The sequence below is a fragment of the Radiomyces spectabilis genome (genome assembly GCF_025331425.1).
Source record: "Radiomyces spectabilis strain NRRL 2753 chromosome Unknown BYT42scaffold_3, whole genome shotgun sequence".
Classification (NCBI taxonomy): domain Eukaryota; kingdom Fungi; phylum Mucoromycota; class Mucoromycetes; order Mucorales; family Radiomycetaceae; genus Radiomyces; species Radiomyces spectabilis.
Window position 1 is genome coordinate 642,654 of NW_026251928.1, and position 18,391 is coordinate 661,044.

Here is an 18,391-nt window from a genome sequence, read left to right on the forward strand (position 1 = left end):
CAAAATGACGTACAGTTTGCGGAGATATCCGTACAAAAAGTCAGAAAAAACAATAGGGGCCAATTTACCAAACAAGGAAATCATCGATCTGGCCTGAGAACGGACGGTTAAAAGCGCCCGGTGAATCCGTGATTTGAATTTTTTATTTTTACAGGAAAAAATTCAATAGAAAACAGAGTGAATAATACTTTGTTCCGTAACCTTTTTCAAAAAGGTACAACATGTGCATGTGCAGTGACAAGCTGAAAGGAAATATGTGGTATTTTTTTTCTTTACAGACGAGCATTTGGGAATTGGCGCATGGCTTGACGGATGCCCAAATCCGCCATGATTTCTTCCGATCCACCCAAAATGGCCTGGTTTCGAGAAAATCAATATCCCACTAGTCTGTTTGTTATATCGATATGTCAAACTTACCGCAAATTTGTATGTTCGCTGGAACGCTTCGATGGTTCTACCCATTCCCGTCTTGGTAATGCCTCGTCCACTGATGATTTTTGCAACAAAATGAGTTTCATATTCTTCCCTTCTCGATCATGGAAAAACGTTTTGCCCTTACCCAAAGATTTGACAAGCATCGTCCGATACATGATGAGCCACACGAGTACACTGATACTTCAAAAGAGCAATAGGTCCCGCCAACTTCACTGACTGCTCCGCATACGACATATTGCACATTTGATACGTAATATTCTCCAGCCAGTTCTCAACCGACTCCAATTGCGACACCTAAATCAAAAGCACCACATGTCAGAATCGAAGTACAACATTGATCCAATGAATAGACATCATTGCTTTACCATGGAAGCCAGTTTGTTACGGATGACGGGCTGATCAATGAGACGCTTGCCGAACACCTTGCGCTGGTTCGCCCACTTGAAACATTCCTCAATGACCGAGCGTGTTGCGCCAGTGATGGCACCGCAAATGTACCAACGTTCGTGGTTAAAATTGTACATGATAACCTGGAATCCCTTGCCTTCCTTGCCAAGGATGTTCTCCACAGGCACTTTGACGTTGTCAAAAATCACGTAAGCGGTACCGGCGGCAGACGAGTACGATGTTTTGATGGCCTTGGTTTCGACATTGTCATCACGTTCAATGAAAAGCATGGTAATACCCTTTTCCGTGTTCACCGCAACAGAAAAGTAATCCGAAAAGGTACCATTGGTAATCCACTTTTTCACGCCATTCACAATAAAATGCTTGCCGTCCGGGGTACGTTTCGCCGTAGTGCGAATACGGGCCACATCCGATCCAGCATACGGCTCAGTAATGGCCAAGCAAATGCGCTTCTTGCCCAGTAACACTTCAGGGACGACCTATTCATGCCAAAAGAAAATGAGATCTTGTGAAAAATGACAAAGTGCAGTAGGAAACTTACTCTCTGCTTCAGAGCTGCCGAACCAAAGTTGAAGATCGGAGGAAGACCGATACTGTAACCAGAGGAAATACCATCGGCGAAGCCGGGGGTACCAATACGAGCCGTTTCCTGATGAGCGATGAGTTCATGGAAGTAATCGAATTCTTCCGGCTTAATGCCACCAGGCAATTTAAGACCCTTGAGCCATGGGCCAGGACCGATCTGAGTAGCCAACACTCCCTCGGCTCCCAATTTTTGGTACAATTCCGAAGAAGGTGCTTTGCCACTATCCTCCGTCATGAACGCTTCCGACTTGATCTCTGCATAGATCGCGCGCAAAGCTTGACGGAACTTTGTGTGACTTTCACTACAACGTCACAAAGACAGTCAGTTGAATAATTGCTTGAAATTAAAGATGGTAATAAAACATTGGGATGTTTTACGTGAAATAAGGACTTCTGAATCCCATCCAGTAACTGGGTTCGCCGTAGGGAACTTTGGAGAAGTTGGCGGGATCGGCGACTTCGATTTGAGGCGTTTCGTCGGCAATGCTTCCAATCTTGAGACGCGGTGCGTATTTCAAAAGAACATCTTGACGATGCAAGCCATAGAAATCCTCTAGATAAACAAAGTTGGTTAAAAAGAAAGCGTCATAGTCGATGAAGCGGCACAAAAAGGATGCTTACCAGTGGCATCTTTTCCACCATACATCAAGAGCGCTTGAGCGCCACCAGGATGCTGTAACGATATCACAACCAAACCGTTAAAACAACTGTGCACATGCCAACCAATTACAGTATGAATTGTATTTACCAAATCAGCGAATTTGGTAACATCGAAAACTTCAGAATCAACAATAATCCAGCAGTCGCTTTCAGTATTGTGTTTGGCTACTTCGTCTCTGGTAAACGTCTTCAATGGAGCCATGAAAGTCAGTGAAAGTAGAAATGAATAAAAAGAGTTGGGGGGCGGGGAAGGGTTGATTTGGCCGGCTGTTTTAATGAAGAAGAGGCGTTGTTAAAGAAGTGCGGAAGAAAAGAGAAATAAGAAAAACTGGATATCAAGGGGACCAATGCGGGGAAAAAGGGACGCAGACGCTGGGAAAAACGACCAGTCATTCCAATTAATTAAAAGTCAGTGGGAAAAGCATGTGAAGTTTGCAAATCAGCAGTTTTTTTTTTTTTTTTTTTAGCAGCGTTGCTGTATGCACTTTAATGCATCATGGCAAAACCAACGATTATACAAATCCACATTGTGAGAACAGGTGACCAAAATGTACTTACATGTGATAATCTATTTCAACACCATTGTCCTCCCGAGCTGTCTCTTTGCATTCATCACACACAAATAGAGGAGAGATGTCGCTTAAATTACCGCCATACGTATAATAGCAGCAGCCGAGTTTGTACTGCATCGATCGTTTTCGTTTCGTTTGTGATGTAATATTTAACCTCCAAGTTATACGTTGGATTGTTCTTTTTCAAAAACCAACATCCTAGAGACGAACAGTTTTACAAATATGAATGCTCATCGTCCGGATAGAAACTTGCCCAAAGCCTATGTAGCGTCATAATGAACCTTCTCAACACCATCAAATTTTTCCATCCACAATCAATAGTGATAGTCTCTCTTCTGCGCGAGTAAAATTTGCATTAATGATTGTTAGCCATTATACGTGGGCCTCATGTTTCTGCGGCAGATATATATAGCTACCATTTTTCACTTGTGTCGGCATCTTGTCGTGTTGATTTACAGTATACCCTCAAATTTACCTTCTTTGTTCGCAGGATTTTTCTTTGAAAAATGCATCATTGATGAGAGATGGTGCATGCGGAGTGTTTTCATTGCGGCAGCCAGTCACATCGCAGCATCTCCGCGAGAAAGCATGGCATTTTCCGTCATTCCATTGTTCTGCTCCCACCTTACTTGGTAATATTCCGTAATGTCTGACGATTTAGCCGTCGAAGTACGTTCATTGTCTTTTGACTATGGTGGACCCACCATTCTCGACAATTTGTCGTTACAGCTTCGTTACGGCAGCCGCTGTATCCTTGTAGGAGCCAACGGCGCCGGTAAAACCACTTTACTGCGCATGCTGGCAGGAAAGCGCATGATTCCAGGCGATGTCAAGGTGCTCGGCAAAAGTGCATTCGTCGACGCTCCCAATGTGAGTTGGAATCGCTCAGAGGAAAACGCCTTTGCATTTTTGTTTTTGTTTTATTGAAGCACAACATAGGGTGTCACCTATCTCGGTACAGAGTGGGCCAATAATCCTGTGGTGAAATCCGACTTGAACGTAGAATATTTGCTACGCAGTATGGGCAGTTCCCGCTGGCCCGAACGTACCCAACGATTGTTACAAGTGCTCGATGTAGACGTGAATTGGCGCATGCATCAAGTGTCGGATGGTAAATATTAAAGATGGGAACGTGGTTAAGTTGCATAATAATTTCTCAAATTTGGTTTATTATGCGTTTCTAGGTCAACGACGCCGTGTACACCTTGTTATGGGACTGTTGCAGCCATGGAAGCTCTTGCTCCTTGATGAGGTTACAGTAGATTTGGATGTTCTCGTACGCGGTGAATTCCTTAATTTTCTTCGTGAAGAATCGGAAACTCGTGGCGCGACGATCGTAAGTTTCGTTTGAAAAAATCCACAAGTGATGAATTGTTTCATTCATACTCAGCCATTGTAAATCTTTTTTTTTTTTTTGGACCTCAGGTTTATGCAACCCATATTTTTGATGGTAAGGCTATGCTATGCCTTTAGTTGATTATGCCTGCATCTGCGTAGAAATTGAGTGATACTGACACGTGGTTAAATTAGGTTTGGGTGAATGGCCAACTCACGTGGCTCATGTTACCGACGGCACGATTGTGTCGATGAACGATATGCAGCAATTCATCGAGTTGGAACGAGTGAAAGAGACCCATTTTGCGCAAAAGCAATTGGATTCGCCATTAATGAGATTGTGTTATCAATGGTTGAGAGACGATCGTGACCGCTTACGCAATAAGCGAAGAAAAATAGACCCAGCCACAGGTCAACCTCACACCAAATGGGATGATCTATCAGAAGATATGAAGCAACACGGAGATAAATATTACAATTACTGGAAATAATAAAAAAAACCAGGATGCTGTATAGACATTAGTTATCGTCTGTTGAAAAGCCCGGGTCTTCATGTCCTTTATATGAGTGGGCGTTGAAGGGATGTTTTAGTGTTTGTATCGGCTATATCACGTTTCCCGCCAAAAAAAAAGGACCGCGTCTTTGTGGAGTAGTTTTTTTTTCCAGCATGCGGCTTGGTAAATGAGCTTCAAGTGGCATGAAAACCAATTTCATTCGCCATGTTTCATTTTTGACTTTATAAAAAGCTTAACTGCATAGCAGACAGCAGACAGCAGACAGCAGACAGCAGACAGCAGACAACAGACACCCACCGCGCCTTGATAAAAACTCTAGTTTTCACTTATCTGTTCCATTAGACATTAGAGCTGCAGTGACCATCACAAAGCATTGATATTTACAATATGTTACTGCATCGCGTCAGACGGCAAAACCAAGCATTTTTTTCCCATTAGCAACCTACTCAATGTGTTGAATTAACAATCTAGAAACAGGGTTGGAGGCTCTGCCATACCCGTGATCGTACAGCGTTCTCTCAAAATGATAAACGTAGGCAGCAAGTGGACCAAAGAGATTGAAGGACAAGGATAGCGCATAATCACTTTATCGACTGCCTGATGGGCATACATATGAACTTGGGCTTAAGATTATCAACCCTTCGAGCAGTCAAAGCAAGTTGAAATAAATGGAGGTCATGGGTGGTGGTGGTCTAGGCAAGCCATAATCGAAGTGTCCCTGCTTTTTTTTTCTCCATCGGCCCCCGAAATAAGCTATTTTTGCGTGTCTCCGTCGTTTGCGAGTTCTCCTATCTCCTATCTTATTCATTCCTTTTTTCCTTTCACCCATCTCACTTGCAGTGTGACGTTGGCCTGCTTATTATTCTGTGTGCTGTGTTAGTTTGAATGCGCACATAGTAATTGGCCCGTTCTGAACTTGTTCCCATTATTTCTTATCTGTCAATGCAAGAGCGTCCTCACACCACCATGTCGTTGGTCGAACCCGAAACCAAATCTCCACTAGACACTACCGAGACCAAGAAGACCACACCATCTTCCACCAGCATCTACAGTCGATACAAACTACCAAGCGGTCCAAAAACAGACAGTCATAACTCGTCACCCGAATACAAGCGAAGTTTTACCTTGGACAGTCTCAGCTCTATAGGCTCCTCCTCTGACAGTATCAGTACTTGGAAAACACCGACGCCTTCCACGAGCACGCTCACCCCTTCGGCAGCCATCCGTAACCAATATTATCAATCGCATCATTATCTTCAAGACTACAGTATTGGTTCCCACACCAACGATAATGCATCATCACGGATTCCCAGCCCTCGGCAGCGATTGTATTCGCAAGACTCATCATCAGATACCACCTCCCTAGAGGCGGGCGACGATCTGATCTATCGATCGAGTTCAGCAGCATACGTGGCTCAAAAACCGTCCAACCCACCAAGTTTACATAGTTTCAGTGATGCCGGTTCGATTATTTCCTTGCGCACGGAGTACAACGATTTGGATGACGCTCGTTCGATCTCCAGTATTCAAACCGTCGGTGATTTCAGGGGAAACGCTCATCAGCGGTCATCCCATACAACGACTACCAAAGTTTCGCGTTCAGGCACCATTTTTCGTTCAAAAACCGGTGCCGAACCCAAGATCGTGGTCGAGGATGGCAGTGGATCCGACCATCCACCACATCAATCCAGCGATCGTGACAGTATCCGCAGTACTAGTGGTGCCAGTCTTCTATCCCGTTTATCTCGATCCACCGCTCCCATGCGCGCCAAACTCTCCGCAATGTCACGAACCGGCAAAATGGGTAACGCGTAGAAAGAATGGGTGGTGTGGTGTGAGTGGGCCGTTTTCTATCGATATTAGGTTCTCATACCTGCCTTTGTTTCAATTCTGAGATTAGATCAATTGAGACATTTACGAGCCGATACATCGTTTTCCATGTCGCTTCCATTACGTCGTTCAGCTGAAAGCGTTTACAACATGCCCGTCACCCCACGACGTTACGGCCATCGTATCCAGGGAGAACGATCGCAGTCGTTTTCCTTTGGCAATGAGACACCTGTCACCATTGTTCCTGTCGCTACCAAGGAAACGTTACCCGTCATCTATCCTGCACTTTTATCCAAAGTAGCTGAAGCGATGAAAGAGCGAGTGACTGTAGCCACCCGAACCAAGGACAGTATCAAGTACAAAGAGGCCTTTGACGGACGTGAAGCAGTGGTAAGTGAACGTGGCGGGTTGGATCCAATCACTTGTTGTTGGAGGGAGCCCCACGGATTGTGCGGTTTGTGTTTGGTGAATGTGAAGATGGAAAAAAGAAGCTCATAGATTTTGGATCTTCTAGGACAAATTGGCGCAGCTGATCAAAACAAAGGATCGTAACCTTGCTATTCTGCTGGGTCGTGCGTTGGATGCTCAAAAATTCTTCCACGATGTGAATTACGAGCATCGACTACGTGATTCGCCATCGGAATTGTATCAGTTTCGAGAGCATATCAATGTACGTCCCCAGAGCCAGTTATTGGCCTATGATGAGGAAACATTGACACCGTACGATGATGAAGACCGCTCCGAATTGAAATTTCCCGTATGCCGAAAAGACGACGACGAAGGTTTACCCAACGGCGTGTTCACCGTGCTCACCGATTGCTACTCCCCGACATGTACACGCGATAAACTTTGCTACAGTGTGTTTTGTCCACGACGTCTTGAACAGGTAAACCAATACTATGAGATATATTCGTGGCATTTTTTTTTGGTTCCACTGTTTCTGATCGGGTCCTGTTACAGCAAGCACGGCGTACGGCCGCCCGAAGCCATCAGCGTTCGAACAGTCAATGCTCATTCACCGAGCAGGTAGATATGCACACTCGTTGCTGTTGAACGTAGCCCTCTTTATCTCATTACGTTGCGTCAGGATGATCGTTTATGGATCAACAATGTCCCTCGAGAGATTTCAGAAAAACTGAGCCATGCGGAACGAAAACGACAAGAAAATATTTTCGAGCTGATTTACACTGAAAAGGATTTTGTCGATGATTTAGCTTACCTCAACAAGGTAAATACAATGACACGAAGACTGGACAGATCGAACGACTGTACTGACATGTTGGTTGGGAACAATGGATAGTATTGGATCAATCCATTGCTAGAAGGCAATATGATTCCCAGCGAACGTCGCCAGGAATTTGTTCATTCGCTGTTTTGGAATATCATGGAAATCCACAGTGTGAACTTGAAATTATTGGAGGCCTTGCAAAAGGCCCAATCCATGCATCCGGTTGTCCACAAAGTGGGATCTGTGATGCTCAATCACGTCGGTCAATTCCAGCCTTTTGTGCATTACGGCGCTCATCAAATGATCAGTAAATACATATTTGAAACTGAAAAATCTACCAACCCAGAGTTTGCCAAGTTTGTGCAGGTAAAAATCAAAAGATTTATTCATTGTATATGAATGATCTCGGTGAGGCTCGAGAAAGCAAGCGAAGCATTTTGTTCATACATTTCTCGTTTCTACAGACAACTGAACGACTTGCTCAATCACGTAAACTGGAACTGAATGGATATCTCACCAAGCCAACGACGCGTTTGGGACGGTATAATTTACTGTTGCGTGAAATTTTGAAACATACGCCACGGGATCATCCCGATCAGACCGATATTCCAAAGGCGATGAGTATAATCAGCGAATTCCTCAGCAGTGTCAATACTGAAACAGGCAAGGCGGAGAATCGATTCAATCTTCAGTTGCTGGAAGAACGGCTCATGTACAAAGGATTGTCGGATTTCGTAAGTGTTGTTTTTTAAGCCGATACAGGCCTCTTGATAGAACTGAGTGGTTTATTATTTTTGGCAGGATCTGGATCTAGGCAGTGAATCGCGCCAAATTGTAATGAAAGGCACTTTGAAAAAGAAGGGCAGTGGATCTGAATCCTCAGATTTGACCGTCTTCTTATTGGATCACTGCTTGCTGGTGACCAAGCAAAAGTTTATTCGCAATGAGGAAAAGTACAAGCTGCAAAGAAAACCCATCCCTTTACCGTTACTGTCCATCTCGCTACCGGATCAGACCAACAAGCGAGCAAGTACCATTATACCTTATGGACGCCCCAGCACGGGTTCGACATCTCTCAGTAGTCTGGATATCCCGCTTCAGCCGAGCGGCAAAACGGGCTACCCCATTTCACTGGTTCATTTAGGAAAACAAGGCACAGGCCCCATTACACTTTATGCCACCACCATGGCCAGTCGTCGACAATGGGTGGAAAAGATTGAAACCCAACGCCAAGCCCTTGTTGACAAGCAAAAAGTGTTTGACGTCGTACCCATCAGTGAAAAGTTCTTTAGTTCATTCAACAAGGTCAACTGCATCGCCACCTTTGGTAAGCTATTAGTCGTCATGATCCGTACCTTTGTTTTGTTACGCATCTCTCACGCATTTTTATACGTACTTCTAGACCATGGGAATCACTTGGTTCTCGGTAGTGACCAAGGCGTCTATTTGAAGAAGAACAACCAAAAGGGGACGGAGCTCGTACGGATTCTTGCCATGGAAAAAGTGTCGCAGATCGATGTACTGGAAGGTCCCAAGTTGATCCTTGTGCTTGCAGACAAGACGCTCTACACCTATTCACTGGAAACGCTCTTGTCGCATGAGTCCGGGATTAAGCGAGGGCGTAAAATTAGTAGCCACGTGTCGTTCTTCAAAGTGGGTAAGATTCTTGACAAGAATGATCCGGATAAGCCAACGGAAAAGACTTTGGTCTGTTTTGTGCGATTTAATGCCATCACCTCTACGATTCGTGCGCTTGAACCCTATGAAAACACCGATCCCAAGAAAAAAAGCAAACACAACTTTGGACGACTGATTCGTGGATCCAATGAAGTGCTAAAAATATACAAGGACCTGTACATACCAGGCGAAGCTTCATCCCTTCAGTTCTTCAAAAACATCATTTGTGTCGGCAGCGCGCGCGGATTTCAAATGGTGAACATCAGTTCGGCCGAAGTCCAGAGTAAGTGTCATTCACCATCCCAGGATTAGCGGTGACTAACAACCAGCTGTGCTATTTGTCTTTTTCAGGTGTGTTGGACCCTACGGATGACCAAAACAAGAGTGTATTGCAGCGCGAAAGCCTAAAACCGATCTCCATGTTTCGACATCGAGACGGAAATATCCTTCTCTGTTATAACGGTAGGATCCAGTTTGCCTGATTTGTTTATAATGTGCGACCGAATTTAATCCAATGTGATATGGCGAAATTAGAAATGGCGTTTTACATTGACAAGAAGGGTCGACGCGTACGAGACGATTGGGCCATTTACTGGGAAGGTAGCCCGTCCGCTTTTGCTTTCCGGTTCCCGTACATTGTTGCTTTCAATGCCAATTTCATTGAAGTGCGCCACATAAACACGGTAAGCTTTCCACGAGTCCACTATCTTTAGCATGATTTCTCTAACCATTCTGGGCTTCTTGCTTTTCGTTATCGGTCGTGATAGGGTGACTTGGTTCAGGTGATACCCGGCAATGATATCCGCTGTCTTCGACCGGATTCCAATGATACAATTCACGGAGTCATGGACGATCGTGTGGCTGGAACGGAAGTGATTTTTGAACTTAAGCTGGTCGATAATAGCCTTACCACCGCCATTCTACAGTAATTTCTCAAGTAATTTATTTTCCACTTGCCAGTTTGCCTCTTTTTTTTTTTATACAGTTGTCTATCATGTCGCTCTCTCCTATACTCCCTTATTTTTTTATTTGTTGTAAGCATGTATTTTTCATCCATTGTTATGTAGGATCCTCTCCGACTTCCCCTCGTTTTGTTCTAAAACCTCTTTTTGCTTTAATCCTTATCTCTTAGTCCGTTTCAAAGTGGCCAACAGTCGAGGCTTGGTAGCCCACAGTCAACCATTAGATTATAAGATATCATGAACAGATACCTATGTCGCCCATTGATTCACTCAATCTTTTATACTCTTGTATTTTGTGATGGTTATTTGTATGATTTAGTAGAGTCCGGTTTCGAATAGTGTATAACCAAGTTATACGACAAATGGACGGATCAGGGATGGTGGAAAGGTATCGTTTGGTTATCGATGAGTATCGAGACTGTATAAATAGAAGGATAAGAGTGTACGGTAATGGAACATGAATATTATATAGAGGAACAGTTGAGATAGTACGAGGCTGAGTGAATTTGTATGTCAAATACGACAACTTCAACCCAAATGAGCAACATAGAAGATATGCTACTTTGGGAATCCTTCAATCGTGTCTAAATTAGCCTCCAATGTCGTCCACCCGACCAAAGCCCATCAAACACAAATCGGAAGATTGAATGTTGTATCAAGCAGTGGGATTAAAAAGAATATATCTACAACAGTCGTGGCAAATGTCTGCAAGGAACAATTTTCCTTTATAGATGATGAAGAAATAACAAGCCGTACACCCGCTGTGCAATGGATTCACCTGCTACTGGACGTCACCCCATTACATTGAGCGACATTCGTCAGACAAAAGCCTAACGCATACGACATAACCTGGGCGAGACTCTTGATGAAACTTTGGTATATTAATGTCAATCTCTGGCATACCGTACAGTACATGATTTCCAAACATGTGTGCAGCAGCACTTATTGACCCCTTCAGTCCCGTCCCGCCCAAGGTTATTGGGTATTTTTTAAAAAAAAAGAGTTAGTAAGTTTTTAATTGATTCAAATGCCGTCAAGATATTTTACCTTCGTTGTGTGAGGCAGCAGATATCCAGATCTTCCCGATCGAAAAAAAAAAAGAAACGATACAAATATAAAAAAAAAAGTAAATACAATAGGGGCGTCTGTAAAAACACCCTAAAAACCCTGTGGGAAAAAAAGGAGGAAAAGACTGCAAGAAGACTATAGCTAAAATACAAATATACAAACTACAAACTACGAAATAAAATGGTCGGGAAGAAATATCAAAGACGATACCACGGGAAGTAATCCAGGTGAAGCCAAGCTGAGGAGGACGCGTAAGCGTTGCCGATGAAAAAGAACGTCACACCACCGACGATGCCCTTTTGATGACAAAAACCGGATTGGCAACATTTGATGCGCGAAACAAAGTCGAAAGATTTGGAGGGATAGATGACTTGCCAGGCGAAAAAGAAAACCGGAGAGAAAACCAAAAGCTAAGGAAGAATAGAAAAAAGAACAGGTAAGTTTTTCCTTGTTGAAGAACTGATAAAAAACCATTTGATGGTACCTTCTGATTGTGATGGTCGATTTAACCGAGTCAGCTACACGGGAAAGCCATAGTCTGGGCGATGGAATGCAGCTAGGAACTTGATGAAATAAAATAGTACCGGTACTTCTTAGTTGAACCGAAGTGCGAGAAAAACGAAGACAAGAAGAAGAAAAGAGCTCAAAAATAAAAGCTTTAAATATAAAAGCGAAAAAGAAAAAGCTTCAAAAATAGAGCTCCAAAGAACAATGAATTCACCCTTTTTCCAAGAAAAAGTCCAAAATAAAAACTGAAGATAAAGACTGTAAAGATAAAAAGCAGAAAGAAGCTGCATAAAAATTAAAGCTACAAAAGACGTGTGAATGACCACTTTCTAAAAGCAAAAAGAAACTGCATGAAAATAGAGCTCTATAAGTATGAATGATTGCCTTTAAAATAAATAAAAATTGACACACACCAATGAATGAACAATGAGCAATATACTAATTCAAAATTTTTTCAATGTCATATAATCCAAGTCATCAAGCGATCAATGGCTATCGAAAACTCAAATAACAAAGGTAAAATATCTTGAATCAATCAAAGAGCTTACTAACTCATTTTTTTTAAATACCCAACATTCCCACACATCATTCTAGATCTATCATAACCTTGAGCGGGACGGGACTGGACTGAGGGGATCAACAAGTGCTTCTGCACACTTGTTTGGAAAATCATGACTGTACGGTATGCCAGAGTATTGACATTAATATACCAAAGTTCCATCAAGAGTCTCGCCCAGGTTATGCCGTATTGCGTTAGGCTTTTTGTCTGACGAAAGTCGCTCAATGTAAGAGGGCGGCCTCCGTTGGCAGGCGGCATCCATTGCACAGCGGGTGTACGGCTTGTTATCTTATTATCGTGTCTGTTCTGTTTCGTATCCTTAGTATAAATATCCGATCTCTTTTCATGAAATAAACCTCAGTCAAGAATTGCGTATTCTCCAGTACTATCTTGTTCCGCCTTGTCTTGTCCTTGTTCTTGTTCTTTCTTATTCTTATCTTATTCTTCTATTATTGCTTTTATTCTTTTCTTCTCTTTTCTTGTTTTTGCCTTGCCAAAGCCCTTAACACCTTCGCCTTGCTTAGTTGCACTGACCCTTCCGTAACCAGTGCATAACAATCTGCACTTAAGTTTTACGCATATTTCTCGGGCCTTCTCGAACTCCAACACTGACGTCTACAGCCTTGCTTTCCGACATCTCGGCCTTTACTCCCGCCTACTCCTCCCCTCATACTTCGCTAATTGGCTTTACCCCTCAAAATTTACCGTCACCACATTTTGACATTGAGTTCAGGGACCTCTGCTTTACTACCTTAGATGATAAATGTTATTATCCTAAAATAAATATATATGATATAAAAATAATAGACAGAGAATATAATACCCCATCTTTCCCATGGACCCGCTTCTGATCCCTCTATCTTCCCTCCGTTATTCGCAACATTTGGTAACGTCTATTCCAAGATAAACTTCCTCACCTGTCACTTCCACACCACATCATACCCAGCCAATTCCCTTCTTCTATGTGTCGCCTATGCTAACTCAACCGGAAACTATGTCACATTCCCTATATAAATGCCCCGTCAAATGGAAAGTCTGGTCTACGCTATGGTCTGATTTTCTTCTTCTCTCTGCCACTCCTCCTGTCTAAACCATGCCCTCTACCTGCTTTCCTTCTCCCCTCCCCACCGTCAATCCTTCCAAGCTCGACTATCATTACCATCATTCTTTTGTATATATGGAAAGTCCGCTATCACTTCATTTTCGACGACGTTCCCTTTTAAAATTTCTATTATTACCATCCGACACCCGACACTTCGTTTTCAAGCACCTCAACCGACATATTACGACCCAAAGTATGCAGCATTCCGACTAGTTAACTCACCTTTCTATGCCTATATCTCCATCCTTAAATATGTATTCCAGTTAGTTCCACTCTCATGTCCCATATGCTTTAGTTTCACGCCTTGTTCGTACCACTCATTAGGACGTGCGGGCAAATAAACACCGGGCCAGTCGCCCCTTAAAAACAATGGGACTACTTGATCGTTAAGAGTTGTCAACAATTACAGTTTGACCACAGAAAACGTTTCCCTGGCAATGATAAGGCTTGATGAGTGACGTCGTCTTGCTTGCGCTCCCTTTCTCTTATATTATTTCGCACAAGATTGCGATAGTCAGAACACAAGCTTTTTATGAAATAAGCACAATAACACCTCATTGTACAAAATCTTAAGAATCATACGCAAACATCATAATCATCCTTCCATCTCTGTATTATCTTATTTTCGTTCGATCCTGCTAGCATTCGCTTTTCACCATTTTCTCCCGGATTTCCACGAAAATCTGACACAATCTAGTCACAAGACAGCAGGCTTTATCAATGGCTTTTTTTTTTGTTTGATTCAAGGGATGCTTGTGAGGCCATCACTTTCTCTTTCAAGCTCTCTCTTTTTTTTTTTAAAAAAAAAGCAAGATGATCAACAACCCAACATTCTGCACAGGCTGTAGACTGGGTAAGAAACAAGTCAAATTAGTTGGCCCTTGTCTTTGGCGTAAAACAGCAAGTGAGGTCTACACAGCTATGAAGGACAAGAACATGGTTGTGATCCATGTGGCCAAGATTGACAACCAAGAGTAAGTACAATTGAAAAGAAATAGCTCGGTAGTATACGTGGGTGAGCTTACTTTTCGCCTAGTTGTGCTTTTGCACACTTCAAGAGTCACGACGAAGCCTCGGCGTTTTTCACCAGATACAAGGAGCCTGGCTTTGAGCTCTTCCATGAGCACGTTAACGTGCAACCCACCCAAAACGATGGCGTCGAAGTGACATACACTCAGCAATCCATTGAGAACTTCGTTGTACGAACGGTCCAGTCGTCGTCAGCGCTTCCCTCGGCTGCCGTCACCAGCCCACTACCTGCCACCATTGCCACCATTGCCGCCACTGCCACCTCTGCCACCATTACCACCACTGCCACCATTACCACCTCTGCCGCCACTGCCACCTCTGCCACGCAGCCTTATCCTTGGAAAAGGTAAAGAGTTGATGATAGGGAAGATTTCCCTGATCTTAGCTCTTAAATTGTTCATTTGATGATTTATAGGCCATTGGAAGAGGTTATCACGATGTTGAAAGAAGAGAAGACATCGAAACCAAGAGGACACGCGTGGAGTCGTTGGACGACGACATAAATAGACTTCAACAACAGAAGGAAAACGTCCTTGGAAATATCAGGACAATGGAAGAAAAATTAGAACTTGCTCGTAAATTAATGGAATAAATTTGAAAGATGCAAAATTTCAATCATGGTCGTCTCCAATAGCATGGACGCCAACAACGAAGTACCATCGTGCTTGGGGCCGACAACAAATCCATATGGCCCCCAATCATGCGCCATACCAGGAAAAATTCGGAAAAGATGGAGTAAATGAGATCTTGCTGTTCCAGAAATACTACCTTATCTAACATTTTGTGCATTCATTCATATGGATCAAATCCGCATTTACAGTCATCATAAAACTCACAATGATAACAAAATAAAATTTTATATCTGCTACTACTTCAGATCTTTCTAAGCCGCGCACCGTGGAATAATTAGAGCGATCATCTCACTACCGTAATGGCCACCCCATTGAGGATGAATCCAGAAGAACAACAAGCAGTCTCGACGGTACAGAAATTCGTTCAGGTCGGTATCATTCGACCTTCATTTACACAGGACAAGGGTCACCTCTCAGCATTTGTTACCATCCAAGAACCAACAAGACGTCGCCTTATTCAGAACTACACGAAGTTAAACGAATTTTTACAGAGATTATCGAGAAGAACGATTTTATGTGCAAGGTCGATCTCAAAGACGACTATGTGGTGGTTCCTATCTACAAAAACTCCCAGAAATACTTGACGTTCGAGAACAAGCAGGTAGTCAATACACTTCCCTCGCCTTTGGCCTGAGTGTTGCGCCGAGAATTTTTTCGAAGCTGATGTGCTATGCGATCGAACATTTAGGGGCGAAAGGTATGCGCCTATGATAGTCTATTACCTCGACGATTTATGTATATTAGAGAAACAAAAGGACGCATGCGGATCTCGGTACAGAAAGTGATCGATCATCTGGAGCGGCTTGATTTCCTAATCAACGAGCAAAAGAGTATGCTAGAGCCACAACAGTCCCAGGAATATTTGGGAGGCCAGTTCGATACCAAAAAGATGTCCAGATTTAGGTCGCCTGATGATTGGCTGATTGATCGTCCGAAGGAGTCAAATTCTTCCCCAGGGTAAAGTTACTTTGTATTTATCAACTATTCCGAAGAGAATTCGTGTGAAGATTCTTCTTACAGGATGGTTTCTGGCAACAATACGTTATACCTTTTCGATGAAGTTTTAGGAAAGCGACATCCTCACGAGACCAAAAAATCCGACACAATCTAGTCACAACACAGCAGGCTTATCTTGCAATGACTTTTTTTTTTCTATTTAATTCAGGAGATGCTTGTGAGGCCCCTCACTTTCTCTTCATGCTCTTCTCTCTTTCAAACAAGATGACCGACGACGCAGAATCCTTGAAAAGCTACAAAATAACAAAAAATGAAGCCAAGCTGTATGGCTATCGTCAACAAGCAGCAAAGCTCGACCATCGAATGTAAGTACAATTGAAATAAATAGCTCGGTCGTATACATGGATGAGCTTACCTTTTTGCATAGTTGTGCTTTTGCCACCATTGCCACCACTGCCACCACTACCACTGTTGCCACCACTGCTACCACTATCACACAGCCTTATCCTTGGAAAAGGTAAAGAATTGATGATAGGGAAGATTCACCTGATCTTAGCTCTTAAATGGTTCAATTTGATGATTTATAGGCTATTAAAAGAGCTCCTCCACTTAATGGAAGAAGACATTGCAAGAAAGAGGGCTTGTTTGCAATCATTAGATAGTGATATTGACAGACTCGAGCGTGAGAAGGCAAGCGCTCTTGCTGAAATCAAGTTTAAGCAAAAAATATTAGAATTTGTCTTACTCCTAGAATAAACAACCTTCGCTCACTTCCACACCGAAAGAATGAACATAAAAATTGAACAGTAGAGATTGCTTTTTTTTTTTTTTTTTTTTTTTTGAAATTGCAAAAATTTCAATCATGGTCGTCTCCAATAGCATGGGCGCCAACAACGAAGTACCATCGTGCTTGGGGCCGACAACAAATCCACATGGCCACCAATCATGCGCCATACCAAGAAAAATTCGGAAAAGATGGAGTAAATGAGATCTTGCTGTATCCAGAAATACTGCCCTATGTAACATTTTGTGCTTTCATTCATATGGATGAGACCCGCATTTACAGTCATCATAAATATCAAGATGATAATAGAAATTATAGAATTTTCTATCTGCTACTGCTTCAGAGCTTTTTAAACCGCACACCGTGGAATAATTATGAGTAATCAGCCCACTATCTAAATGGGGAACAAACGGTATTTACCAAATAACAAGTTGATGCTCTTATCGAACAAGCCACAAGACGAGTCCGAGAGTCTCAAGTCGACGAAGCCGAGCAAAGACAGAGAGGGATCAACCTCACGGTTGAAATTTTGCGAAGAATTGGATTCTTACCAGTCCTACGAACTTCACAAGGCCTTACAGAAATATAAACAATCGATCACAAGGTATAACAATGAGGAATGGAACACGGTTGAGAGTACAATCCCCAAATTTATCGGCCAACTCGAACAATGGAAGATCGGTTCTTTTCAGCTCGTTTCAAACATTTACAAGCACAAGTAAGAGCGGCAACGGAAATCTTCGAGAGTCTCCAGTACATGGAGGAATGCGGATGGCAAGAAGAAGAAAAAGACCTCTACGCCAAACAGTGAAAAAAGCCCGCAGTCTGGAAGTCTTTGGATCCAGCATAGCAAAACAACAAGAAGCTGAAGCCAGCAAAGCCACTAGAAAGGCTCTCAAGCTCCATACAGTCTTAAACACCTGGAGGCTCCAGAAAGCGGTGAGAAAAAATATGCCTTCGCCCAAGAATTCATCGAGAGATATTACCAGGAGTTACTGGAGACAGATACCGTCATCAACACTCCCATTCGACCCAGTACCTACCGCGGCCGTAATAGCGAAAGATGAATCCATGGGTACCGGAGAAGACGCGGTGTTTTATCCCAGAGAGGGACAGGCCGAGAAAATTGGCCCTCACGGGGGAGGCCCATCGAACAACAACTACATGATAAACCCAATACAAGCCCTTATAACAACAGCAATAACAGCAACAAACAGTAAAGATCGGTTTAGCATCATCTCAACGCAACTATTCGATTCCTCCAGATGGCATATTGCCAGGGGGCGGGAGCGGTTACAACCTTAGAAATCGATAACCTCCCACTCATGTCCGATCTCGGTAGGTTGAATATAGCTATCGGCTACAATTTCAGAAGACACTTGTCCTTGGAAATCCACCCCATTGAGGATTAATCCAGAAGAACAACAAGCCGTCGACTAAGCGGTACAGAGATTCGTTTAGGTCGGTATCATCCGACCTTCATTTACACAGGACAGGAGTTATCTCTCAGCTTTTTACCATCCAGGAACCAACAAAACGTCGCCTT

The 18,391-nt window shown here is 43.1% G+C and overlaps 7 protein-coding genes across 7 annotated transcripts; 5 read left to right on the plus strand and 2 right to left on the minus strand.

Moving 5' to 3' along the window:
• Nucleotides 1-93: 93 nt before the first annotated feature.
• Nucleotides 94-2,674, minus strand: BYT42DRAFT_559199 (acyl-CoA dehydrogenase/oxidase). Its single transcript, XM_051567095.1, has 9 exons — nucleotides 2,647-2,674; nucleotides 2,177-2,460; nucleotides 2,050-2,101; nucleotides 1,807-1,981; nucleotides 1,385-1,730; nucleotides 801-1,322; nucleotides 560-729; nucleotides 418-487; nucleotides 94-356 (listed from the first exon to the last, which is right to left on the minus strand). Exons 2-9 carry the CDS (start codon nucleotides 2,288-2,290, stop codon nucleotides 273-275), a joined length of 1,533 nt encoding a protein of 510 aa, XP_051426000.1. The 5' UTR covers nucleotides 2,291-2,460; nucleotides 2,647-2,674; the 3' UTR covers nucleotides 94-272.
• Nucleotides 2,675-3,193: 519 nt separating this feature from the next.
• On the plus strand, nucleotides 3,194-4,776 carry BYT42DRAFT_559200 (P-loop containing nucleoside triphosphate hydrolase protein). Its single transcript, XM_051567096.1, has 5 exons — nucleotides 3,194-3,530; nucleotides 3,600-3,771; nucleotides 3,845-3,996; nucleotides 4,086-4,110; nucleotides 4,191-4,776. Exons 1-5 carry the CDS (start codon nucleotides 3,306-3,308, stop codon nucleotides 4,484-4,486), a joined length of 870 nt encoding a protein of 289 aa, XP_051426001.1. The 5' UTR covers nucleotides 3,194-3,305; the 3' UTR covers nucleotides 4,487-4,776.
• A 522-nt stretch (nucleotides 4,777-5,298) lies between these two features.
• Nucleotides 5,299-10,483, plus strand: BYT42DRAFT_559205 (CNH domain-containing protein). The gene is made up of 12 exons (XM_051567097.1): nucleotides 5,299-6,314; nucleotides 6,411-6,730; nucleotides 6,855-7,226; nucleotides 7,301-7,366; nucleotides 7,428-7,568; nucleotides 7,641-7,934; nucleotides 8,033-8,302; nucleotides 8,370-8,895; nucleotides 8,971-9,528; nucleotides 9,597-9,707; nucleotides 9,780-9,928; nucleotides 10,013-10,483. The coding sequence occupies exons 1-12, from the start codon at nucleotides 5,453-5,455 to the stop codon at nucleotides 10,172-10,174; spliced, it is 3,831 nt and encodes a 1,276-aa protein (XP_051426002.1). The 5' UTR covers nucleotides 5,299-5,452; the 3' UTR covers nucleotides 10,175-10,483.
• A 695-nt stretch (nucleotides 10,484-11,178) lies between these two features.
• On the minus strand, nucleotides 11,179-11,789 carry BYT42DRAFT_225520 (uncharacterized protein). The gene has a single exon (XM_051562603.1). It carries the CDS (start codon nucleotides 11,747-11,749, stop codon nucleotides 11,444-11,446), a length of 306 nt encoding a protein of 101 aa, XP_051426003.1. The 5' UTR covers nucleotides 11,750-11,789; the 3' UTR covers nucleotides 11,179-11,443.
• A 2,467-nt stretch (nucleotides 11,790-14,256) lies between these two features.
• BYT42DRAFT_543543 (uncharacterized protein) lies at nucleotides 14,257-15,064 on the plus strand (the record flags this gene model as incomplete). The annotated part of the gene is made up of 3 exons (XM_051565701.1): nucleotides 14,257-14,417; nucleotides 14,480-14,818; nucleotides 14,980-15,064. 3 exons carry the CDS (start codon nucleotides 14,257-14,259, stop codon nucleotides 15,062-15,064), a joined length of 585 nt encoding a protein of 194 aa, XP_051426004.1.
• A 1,261-nt stretch (nucleotides 15,065-16,325) lies between these two features.
• On the plus strand, nucleotides 16,326-16,817 carry BYT42DRAFT_543544 (uncharacterized protein; the record flags this gene model as incomplete). The annotated part of the gene is made up of 3 exons (XM_051565702.1): nucleotides 16,326-16,426; nucleotides 16,489-16,578; nucleotides 16,649-16,817. 3 exons carry the CDS (start codon nucleotides 16,326-16,328, stop codon nucleotides 16,815-16,817), a joined length of 360 nt encoding a protein of 119 aa, XP_051426005.1.
• A 534-nt stretch (nucleotides 16,818-17,351) lies between these two features.
• On the plus strand, nucleotides 17,352-17,534 carry BYT42DRAFT_478319 (uncharacterized protein; the record flags this gene model as incomplete). Its single annotated transcript, XM_051563654.1, has 1 exon — nucleotides 17,352-17,534. A coding segment is annotated over one exon (183 nt), but the record flags the coding sequence as incomplete, so codon positions are not given.
• Between the last annotated feature and the right edge of the window lie 857 nt (nucleotides 17,535-18,391).

Coding starts and splice junctions, on each gene's coding strand:
- BYT42DRAFT_559199 (XM_051567095.1), bottom strand. CDS start 2,290: ATGGCTCCATTGAAGACGTTTACCAGAGACGAAGTAGCCAAACACAAT. Junction 1,731..1,806: donor TTCAGAAGTCCTTATTTCAC/GTAAAACATCCC, acceptor GTGACGTTGTAG/TGAAAGTCACACAAAGTTCC. Junction 1,323..1,384: donor CGGCAGCTCTGAAGCAGAGA/GTAAGTTTCCTA, acceptor TGGCATGAATAG/GTCGTCCCTGAAGTGTTACT.
- BYT42DRAFT_559200 (XM_051567096.1), top strand. CDS start 3,306: ATGTCTGACGATTTAGCCGTCGAAGTACGTTCATTGTCTTTTGACTAT. Junction 3,772..3,844: donor CATGCATCAAGTGTCGGATG/GTAAATATTAAA, acceptor ATGCGTTTCTAG/GTCAACGACGCCGTGTACAC. Junction 4,111..4,190: donor TGCAACCCATATTTTTGATG/GTAAGGCTATGC, acceptor TGGTTAAATTAG/GTTTGGGTGAATGGCCAACT.
- BYT42DRAFT_559205 (XM_051567097.1), top strand. CDS start 5,453: ATGCAAGAGCGTCCTCACACCACCATGTCGTTGGTCGAACCCGAAACC. Junction 6,731..6,854: donor TTGACGGACGTGAAGCAGTG/GTAAGTGAACGT, acceptor TGGATCTTCTAG/GACAAATTGGCGCAGCTGAT. Junction 7,227..7,300: donor GTCCACGACGTCTTGAACAG/GTAAACCAATAC, acceptor GTCCTGTTACAG/CAAGCACGGCGTACGGCCGC.
- BYT42DRAFT_225520 (XM_051562603.1), bottom strand. CDS start 11,749: ATGGTTTTTTATCAGTTCTTCAACAAGGAAAAACTTACCTGTTCTTTT.